General features: G+C 38.4%; 2 protein-coding genes across 2 annotated transcripts; one reads left to right on the top strand and one right to left on the bottom strand.

Moving 5' to 3' along the window:
- Window positions 1–119: 119 nt before the first annotated feature.
- LOC148394192 (uncharacterized) lies at window positions 120–2,425 on the bottom strand. Its single transcript, XM_088382227.1, has 3 exons — window positions 1,784–2,425; window positions 1,537–1,694; window positions 120–1,459 (listed from the first exon to the last, which is right to left on the bottom strand). Exons 1-3 carry the CDS (start codon window positions 1,959–1,961, stop codon window positions 773–775), a joined length of 1,023 nt encoding a protein of 340 aa, XP_088238353.1. The 5' UTR covers window positions 1,962–2,425; the 3' UTR covers window positions 120–772.
- On the top strand, window positions 2,394–8,615 carry LOC148394191 (actin-related protein 3). The gene is made up of 12 exons (XM_088382226.1): window positions 2,394–2,640; window positions 3,952–4,007; window positions 4,257–4,381; window positions 4,593–4,703; window positions 5,201–5,296; window positions 5,411–5,518; window positions 5,692–5,835; window positions 6,302–6,475; window positions 7,008–7,100; window positions 7,270–7,395; window positions 7,562–7,645; window positions 7,802–8,615. Exons 1-12 carry the CDS (start codon window positions 2,597–2,599, stop codon window positions 7,895–7,897), a joined length of 1,257 nt encoding a protein of 418 aa, XP_088238352.1. The 5' UTR covers window positions 2,394–2,596; the 3' UTR covers window positions 7,898–8,615.
- The last annotated feature ends 895 nt before the right edge of the window (window positions 8,616–9,510 follow it).

Raw genomic sequence — 9,510 nt, 5'->3', positions numbered from 1 at the left:
TTACGTCAGAGAAATGTCTATATAATTATAATTTCGTTTATTTTGGCATCCTGAAGAATCAAAAATGTTGTAAAATGATTCTAATGATTTGAATGAATAACACACTAAAACATAAAAATTCCTTTTAAATCATAAATGCCTGGTTAAGAAATACAGGTGTAAAATGTTCTGGAATAATGATGGATTCTAGCTATGGCAATCATAAGGAACATCAATTTATGCTTAGTTAATATATTAATATATTCGGACAGTCTAGTAATCATGAGCAAATATATTGCTGTTTCACTGTACTAAATTTACAAAACTAAAAACCTTGTAAAATATTTGGGAAAATAAAAACTGAGCCTGCCCTTTGAACACAATATATTTTATTTTTAAACAAAATATTGAATATTCATAAAAAAAACAAATATCACGTTAAGTTTCAATAAATAAATAAATATCATTTGTGTTTTAACTGTGTGTAGACATATTAATAAGAGCAAACGATGTGCCTCGTGTACTCAACTCTGACATTCCGTCAAAAAAGAAAAGAGCAGCATATTACCAGTGACAGCCAATATTAGCAGTTATTAAAATCTTGACTATTTAGAAGTATGGTAAACCATTAATCCGGTAACCGGCCTATGCCTAGTCTAAAATGATTACCTCGTTTGGCCATTTACTGGCAATATTAAGTCATCACCAATCAAGTCAGCTTCTGATCAGTAATACGCACAATCTTTAACATGATTTGTTGACTACCAGTGATTCACGCACACTGAAGGAAATGTCACAGAACAGTAAGTGTCTCATCCTCTGTCTTAACCATGTGCGGATCTATTTCTAATTTGATCTCTGAAGCCTGAATCATAGCCTGAGGGATGTTTCCATTAATCCCCTCAAGCACCTGACCTGTTTGGTTCCTGCAAAACCTCCTTATGTGCTTTACAGGTCCCCTGTTCTTTCTCTTGAACACCCTCTGCAAGCAAGTTGGAGGCCTTGAGGAGCTTGGTAGTTGTGTATTTTCTCCTGGCTGCAGAGAGAGCACTGGATTGCGTCTTTGCATGTCCTCCTCCACTGCTTTGAACACCAGGTCAGTGATATCTCGGCGAAGTCGGATAAGCACCATGTTGTCTTTAATCTGACGCATATCTGCCAGCATGACGTTGACAAACTGGTTTAATACGTCGTGATTTGATAGATTTGCTGGTAACTGTTCAGGAACATCAGGTGAGCTTTTGTCATCATGAGGTTCAAAACTCAAGGACATAGTCTCTGCTAGATGAGGTTGTGTATTTGCACAGTAAGAAGAAGGGTTTGAGGTGGATGCCTCAGATGGAAATTCCTCATTTGGATCTTGCCCAGCCTCATCATCATCCAATGGGCTCCCAAATGTGCTTGTACCTGTCTCATGATCATTACTCCCCTCAGTCTCAACCTCTGCCTCATCATCCTCATGCTCATCGGACTTGTCCTCCTGCAACAAAGTCGCATGGAAAATCACAATCAACTAACATTTGCAGAAATGTCTTTTGCAGATCGGTTTACACTTACCGGATAGGAATCACCTCGTCTTCGCACAATGTAAGGTCTCAGAAAATCTAGTTTCTCTCTCAGCATCCTTTGCTGAAAAGTATTGACCCTCTCTGGGTGCCATAACACCCTTCCATACTGAGTCCGCAGAGATCGTGATCTTCTCACAACATCGCATACTGTTGTGAATAAGGAATAATCAGACATGGTAGATATTAAGTCTACATGTTAATCAGGACAAAAACTAACATCAAATTGTCACTCATACCAGACTTCCCTAGCAACAAGGCGCACTCGGACCACAGCTTTGTCTTCATGTCCCTGTCGTAGAAAGACTCCAGCGAGGAATTAAACAAACATTCGTGCCTTTTCCAGAAATCTATTAGAACGTTATCCCTTTTGGCGCCCCAGTGTGGCCCCCGAATCTGACCACGAAAATGTGCCATAGCTTTTCGTTATTTAAGAAACTGTGGCGCCTGCTTCCCATCGGATGGATAACGATCCGCTTCCTTTCGTTTGCCTTCATGATGGGAGACAAATGCTGCCACCTGCTGGTGTGGAGCGAGGACGATAAACATAAACAATCATGTATTGGAAGTTATTTATTGTTGTGCACAATGTGCGAATTAATTATTCAAAAATACTCTTTAGTGGTTACATAACAACAAAATCCCAAACAATAACATTAAATAATAAAACACCCTAAATTTATGCCACGCGGGACACACGTAAGTGTACTACAACACGGAGGAAATGCTGACAAATTTAAAAAAAAAAAGAACATTAAAAGACTGTTTGAAAGAAGCCCCAACGTGATGCTTTCTCTTTAGGGTGATGGACGGACGGATTTGCTTTACTTGCATTTTGCTTCACTCGTCGAGCCCCCGCCATCTTGCCTCTCCCCCGACTCCCCCTGCCCTATCAACCAGAAGCCGAGTAGTACGGAAGTGGAACGTGGAAACGCCACTGTGTGCGGGCTTGGGGGTTCCTCTTGTGGAGAACTCGCCGGTTGGATTCTTCTGCTGACACGGCCTGCTAGACGTCATCTTACCCGTTCTACACATCAGAAACTCGGGGAAAGATGGCTGGAAGGCTACCGGCGTGTGTTGTGGACTGCGGTACTGGGTAAGATGCACAGGGCCCGGGTGTGAAGCGAGAGACGCTGTAAACAGCAGGAGCAAAAACGGGGCGTGTATGTCTGCGCGTCTAATTAATAATTCTAGTTTGCCAACTTGGTGTCGGATCGTCTTTTAAACGTTATCAAAACCCAAATAGCCTGCTCAGTGGGTCAATCATGTGTGCAACATTGCTTGTTAGTATTTGGCAATTTACGGGTGTTTCTTCCTGTCAAGTAGATTTCAGTAGATTTATAACGTCGTCAGGTCAAGACATGATAGGGAAATCCTATCCCGCTTAAGTTTAATTCATTTAGTTGTGTTTTGTTGGATGCGAAGCGTTTGATTTAAAATGTTTTCTCCCGAGTGCCCGTGCCTTAGCTACATATGCGCAAGCGCAGTATAGCGGTATTTCCTGCGCACACTTCCTCATTCAGCCTTTTTAGTCCATATATGGTTATTCCTTGCATCGTGGGCCTTTTGGTGATTTCTGAAATATTTGGGGCGTTTTCTTCAGAAAACCTTAATTCATGTTTGCTTTTATTTAACATTTTGCACCTTTCTCACATCGTTGCACATTTCATGATGTATAAGAAATGTGTCATCATCTTACCTGGAAGTTCTGTCATTTATTAAAACAGCGTGTTTGTGCAAGGAACTATAATTTGCAATCTTAGATTTGGATTGTTTTCTTATACTTCAAGCCTGTACGTCCTCACATTGCATACCTTAAAAAAAACACCCACTTCCTCCTGCAAACTGCTTTCTACCAGAGGCTGTCAACTATTGTCTCTCTGGGATTTTTAAAACACTGTTTCCAACAACTTTCATCTGGTGCATGAATATCCCCCAATAAGTCTTGTGGTGGAGTTTGAGCCTGTTGAGGCAGGTTGAGGTGGGCAAGTTGGGACTGTTCAATGGTATGAAGGCCTAAAGTATGTCTGCTGCCACATATTATTGATTCTGAGTCTGTTTTTTTTTGTTTTTGTAGGAATTGTGACTTCAATTACATCGTCAGGTTTTTTGTTCAAGTTAGTGAATGGATATTAGAGGAAGGTGGCAGCCAAGATTTGTGAGATTTTTTTTTTTACCATTGTTACTGATAGAATGGTAAAATTGAGTTGTTTTTACAGGATCAAATTCATATGCAGGCATCAGCTGAGTCATGAATAGTTTTTTCAGTAGACTTCCTGTGGGAGTCCAACTAGTAGATTGCTTTAAAAAAAATCACTGTACATTGTTTGAAAAAGTTATCCTTACTTAAGATACACATTGACTTTTGTCATTTTGGGGTTTGACTTTTCTTTTTTTTTTTTTCCAGTTACACCAAACTGGGGTATGCAGGGAACACCGAGCCACAGTTCATCGTTCCATCATGTGAGTTTTCCATGATAGCTTCAGCTCACACGAGCTCAGTGCCTGCAATATGCCTTTTAGAAGAGGAAGTCTTTCAGTGCTTCAACAACCCACAAAAGTTTGAATTGTTGACAATTTTATATACTTTTGAAAGTACCGGTATTTGTATAAAATAAAATGGCTTTAAATAGACAATGTAACAATTTCACATCTTAATTAAGAGACATTCGGATACCTTGCCTACCATGTGAATTTGAATTTTCTTTTCAGGTATTGCCATCAAAGAGTCAGCTAAGGTTGGAGACCAAGCTCAGCGGAGAATGATGAAGGGGGTGGATGACTTGGATTTCTATATTGGAGATGAAGCTGTAGACAAGCCCACATACTCCACTAAGGTACCTGACCCTGACTGTTTTGTTGTCACTCTGAAGATCTCAGAGTTATTCTGTTCCGACAGAAACAGTCGTATGTGGAAGCCATCCTTGGTTCACGCATATTTTATTATATGATATATTTTGGGGTTTCGTGTGTTTTTTAGGAGACGCCGTTCGAGATTATAGTGATTCTTGTTTTCATTTTTATCTTCTTATTATTGTATGTCAATAGTGGCCAATCCGTCATGGGATTGTTGAAGACTGGGACCTAATGGAGCGCTTCATGGAGCAAATCATCTTCAAGTACTTGAGGGCTGAACCTGAAGATCACTACTTCCTCTTGGTGAGAATATTTCTCTGCTCTGTATTGGTAAAAAAAGTAGCATACTACCTACGTAGTAGGCAAATTTAAAACTATGTATGTATGTCTTAAATGTCCATTACAATATATTGCCAATATCAATTTTGTCTTCAGCGCTTTTAAATACGTCCAAGTCAAATCAAACAATTGTCTACAATTTTATTTGCGTTGAAGTGTGTTACAAAACTTTTTCCCTCCATTGTTGTTTATTAACCAATTTTTTGTTTATTTGGTATTATTTAGTGATTTAAAAAAACAACTACACAACAGTTAAGCAATAGCACACAAGAAGGTTTGGTAGTCATTGTTTTCCCAGATAAAATCAAATGTGAATATCTTATTTTGTTTTGAGAGCCTGAAATCAGAAGATTTGGACCATCTTTATTTATAAAAATGGTTCCATGTCTCTGCAGATCACGGCAATCTGTGACCAGTTGTAATTATATTCTAAATCTTTGTGTTTTTACATAAAATGACAGACAGAACCTCCTTTGAATACACCAGAAAACCGAGAATACACAGCAGAGATCATGTTTGAATCCTTCAATGTTCCAGGGCTGTACATTGCTGTGCAGGTCAGAATCATTGATTTCGTTTTCCAGTTGTTTAAGAAAGATGCTGTGCATCTACTGACCATTTAATTCCACATTGTGCTTTAACAATAATATCAACGCATGACTGTTCTACAGGCCGTCCTTGCTCTTGCAGCCTCTTGGACGTCCAGGCAAGTTGGAGAGAGGACATTGACAGGCACCGTTATTGACAGTGGTGACGGTGTAACCCATGTCATTCCTGTGGTAAGTGTACACGTTGAAAAAACATTCACACATATGATTTTTTTTTTTTTTTTTAAATCTAATCTGTACAATGAGGAGATTTTATGATCTTATTACAGTCTTTCAGCTAGCAAAATATCTTCTTGTACAACACAAGTGGTGTGATGGCTAATTAATGGGAAATTGTTTTTCAGGCTGAAGGTTATGTTATTGGCAGCTGTATAAAGCACATTCCCATCGCAGGAAGAGACATTACTTACTTCACCCAGCAGCTTCTAAGAGAGAGGGAGGTGGGCATACCACCAGAGCAGTCACTGGAGACGGCCAAGGCAGTCAAGGTTTGTCCTCATTTTGAGTTCCATCTTCTGTGATTTCTATGTCCATGAACATTTTCACCTTTTATTCTTTAAGCACATTTGAGGCGATAAGCAAATCAATGCCAACATCAATGTTCAACACTGTCCACTACAGAAATTGTATATTTACGGTTGAGAAGCTGAAATTTCAAGTATGTGGACTATTCAAAATTAAAAAGGAATCTACGACAATGGCTAGGAACCCTGAAGCAGATCTAGAGGTCACCTTGGTATTGACCCGTCACATCCAGATAGAAGTGAGGGGATAAAAGGAAAGATTTGACGAAACTAGAATAACATACGAATAATATACTATAATAAAATTTTGTGGTACCCTTGATTATCATTCAATATCTCAAATTTTTGAGCAACTTATTCAGAATATTATTCGCCATCTTGTCTTCCAGCTTGATGGTAAGACTCATACAAATGTTGACTTACCTTTTAGGAGCGTTTCAGCTACGTGTGCCCAGATCTTGTCAAAGAGTTTAACAAGTATGACACAGATGGTTCCAAGTGGATTAAGCAATACACCGGCATCAACACCATCAACAAGAAAGAGTTCACTATCGATGTGGGATATGAGCGCTTTCTGGGACCTGAGATCTTCTTTCACCCAGAGGTAAGTTAAAAAAAAAACACACACACAACACCACAAACAGGTTTATTTGGATGACAATCACAGCAGACGTTCAAAATTGATTATGATCGCCACATATGGCTTGCAATGGTTTCGCTAAATGTGCAAGTTAACTATCGTCGTCAACATATTCTGTTGAACACTTTTATCCTAAGGTGTGCAATCATCTTTAGACACTTTGTTTGTCAATTTCTTAGTGTTAATTGTATTGTTTTAGTAAGCTGCTTCTTGTGTGTAAATTGAGTTTGTAATGAAATCAGAAAATAAGTCTCGCTGGAATTGCACTCGTTACAGTAGAGCGTAACAAACTGTGAATAGCAAATTAATAAGTGTCAAGGGAGGGAAAAAAAAACGACGACACACAGCCCCACACAAAACAGCGCTAAAAATGTAAATGACTAATAAAAATAATAGTATAGTATAATAGATTGGCACTCAACAACATAGAGTAAGCCAAGCCTCAAGGCGCTTCCTTAACCTAATATCACGTCTTCTTTGTTTACGACCCACCCAGTTTGCCAACCCAGACTTCACCCAACCAATCTCTGAGGTTGTTGATGAAGTCATCCAGAACTGCCCTATTGATGTCAGGCGTCCACTTTATAAGGTGAGCTGCGACATACCACACAATTACATATCAGTCACATTGATTTGTGACAAAGCAAACGTTCACAGTTTCTATACTTTTCAATCAATTTTGCTTCGATGCTACATACTGCCCTGAGCTGATTTTTGATGTGTAATTAATAGTTTCCTCTAACTTTTTCCTTGCTCAGAACATTGTTCTGTCTGGAGGGTCCACAATGTTCAGGGATTTTGGTCGCCGTCTGCAGAGAGATTTAAAGAGGTCTGTTGATGCCAGACTGAAAATGAGCGAAGAATTGAGTGGGGGCAAACTTAAGGTGAGAAAAATGTACTTCATCACAACAGAGTTGCCGGCTACTGATGTATTGATGGATAAGATGCGGGATAATATACCAATCTGACAATGCCTAATCGTGTAAATACAATGATTTGTGCAGAAGGCATTGTAGAGTATGAATTATATTAAATTGTGTCTCTCCGCAGCCTAAACCAATTGATGTCCAAGTTATCACTCATCATATGCAGAGATATGCTGTCTGGTTTGGAGGCTCAATGTTAGCATCAACTGTAAGTAGCAAAGCGATACACACTTGTGGCCACTGGTAGATGAATGTGATCATGACTTTGTAACTACTAAAAAGATTGGGCATTTTTCTGTGTATTAATAATGCTTCTGTTTAATTGCCTTCTGTTTGTAATTTGCTTTTGTTTGTTGTTCCACAGCCCGAGTTCTACCAGGTTTGCCACACCAAAAAGGACTATGAAGAGATTGGGCCGAGCATCTGTCGCCACAATCCTGTGTTTGGAGTCATGTCTTAACTCAATCCAACAGCGGTGAGGCAGGTGATAGGGAAGGGTGGGGGGTGACTTTGATTTGTGTCAAGGACACATTGGAGAGGTGGTGCTCTTGAGACAGCAAAGCGCAAAAGCGACACCTGACTGTTTTTTTTTTCCTTTCTGCCTTTTGTTTCTTTTCAAAATGAAACCATTTCCCGGTTTTGCATTTATTTTTTTTTCAAAGCAACATGCAGTGAATGGTGAGGATTGTGAAGTGAATATCCAGGTTTGGTATTGACCTTGACTAATAAATACCATTTGTTGCAACTTCAAGACAAAAGTACTTATGGTGAGTTCCGAATCAGCATCTCTCCTTTCTATTTTCAAATGCTGTATCAGAGCTTGTTTATTATATTACATGCCTTTTGAAATTGTAAGTCTAGGATCATACAAAGGGTTAAGAAAGAACAATTGACTGTTTTATCTGATGGTGCAACTTTATAGACAGTATTTTCTCATTGAATTGCATTGAACCCATCTGCTTTCACTTCAGACAGTGGCAGTTTTCCACCTATGTGGTGCAGGGAAAGAAAACTAGTTCAAGGTTAGAACGATGCAATTGATTTCAAATGACTCTCGGACCAGTATTGTTTGATCAAAGCTTTTTTTGTTAATTAAATGCCAAATTATTCAAAGAATGGGAAACGTGTATTTAATACCTTGTTACATTCCAATAAAGGCATAAATTGGTTTCTTAAAACTGCAGTATTTATTTTTAGTCATCCTCTATTGTGTTAAGTTGGACTGTAAAGACAGTGTAAGCTTCGCTGCCCCCCAAACTATAAAGAAAACATGTTAAAAAAAAAAAAAAAAGCCTGGTTGTTATGCATTTTTGCAGTTCTAGCACCCTCTAGTGGTTAATTAATTTCATTTGAAATCTGCATGTTTCGGCCACCTACGTTGAAGAGCCACACTAATCACCACATGAAAGGGAATGTAACATTTGATTTTCTCCACAAATTGACTTGATTAACAATGTGCATGCATTATTAGAATGTAAGTGCTTAAATATTAAGGGGTATTAGTGATAATTGTAGATAATTTATGTCCAATGAGGTTAATGTCACCTCTGCTAATTGAACTATACCTTGAAAATGCATTTTCTGAAATGCTGAATGTGAAAATTTGAACGCAAGTGAAAAGAATTACATACGTACATGAATTTTAAAAAACGAGTAAGTACAATGTACAACAAACTGAAATTTTCAAACATTGTGTCAAAGCTAACTTAACTGTGAATGGGAGAAAACAGTGCTTGAGACAAAAAAATATAATTATATAAATATTAAAAGAAAATATTTTTTAAAATACAATACATATATATATTTATATATATAATGAAAATAAATAATATCTCAAATGATAATAAAGATTAAATTAATAGTAACGGGAAAAAAATGAGAAGACGTGTGTGTTCATTTCTTTTCTGCAGCTCGAATTGAGCTGTGTTATAAATGGAGGATCTTCATCCTTGCTGCTGCATCCCACCCCCATCCCCCATGCCTCAATCCTCCTATATGGAGCTCAATGAATTCCCCTTATTGCTGTTTGATGGAGATGATTAACCAAACAAATGAACAGCCGTAGTCTGGCTC

Source organism: Syngnathus floridae, chromosome 8 (genome assembly GCF_059516105.1).
Source record: "Syngnathus floridae isolate MCC-2025c chromosome 8, RoL_Sflo_1.0, whole genome shotgun sequence".
NCBI classification, from domain to species: domain Eukaryota; kingdom Metazoa; phylum Chordata; class Actinopteri; order Syngnathiformes; family Syngnathidae; genus Syngnathus; species Syngnathus floridae.
The sequence above is the reverse complement of the archived record's forward strand: the minus strand, read 5'-3'. Positions and strand labels throughout refer to the sequence as shown.

Bases quoted from the DNA above. Each gene is read 5' to 3' on its own strand.
- LOC148394192 (XM_088382227.1), bottom strand. From the start codon at position 1,961: ATGGCACATTTTCGTGGTCAGATTCGGGGGCCACACTGGGGCGCCAAA. The intron at 1,695-1,783 runs GTATGAGTGACA...TATTCACAACAG, and splicing joins CTTGTTGCTAGGGAAGTCTG to TATGCGATGTTGTGAGAAGA. The intron at 1,460-1,536 runs GTAAGTGTAAAC...ACTTTGTTGCAG, and splicing joins GACGAGGTGATTCCTATCCG to GAGGACAAGTCCGATGAGCA.
- LOC148394191 (XM_088382226.1), top strand. From the start codon at position 2,597: ATGGCTGGAAGGCTACCGGCGTGTGTTGTGGACTGCGGTACTGG. The intron at 2,641-3,951 runs GTAAGATGCACA...TTTTTTTTCCAG, and splicing joins GTTGTGGACTGCGGTACTGG to TTACACCAAACTGGGGTATG. The intron at 6,476-7,007 runs GTAAGTTAAAAA...CGACCCACCCAG, and splicing joins AGATCTTCTTTCACCCAGAG to TTTGCCAACCCAGACTTCAC.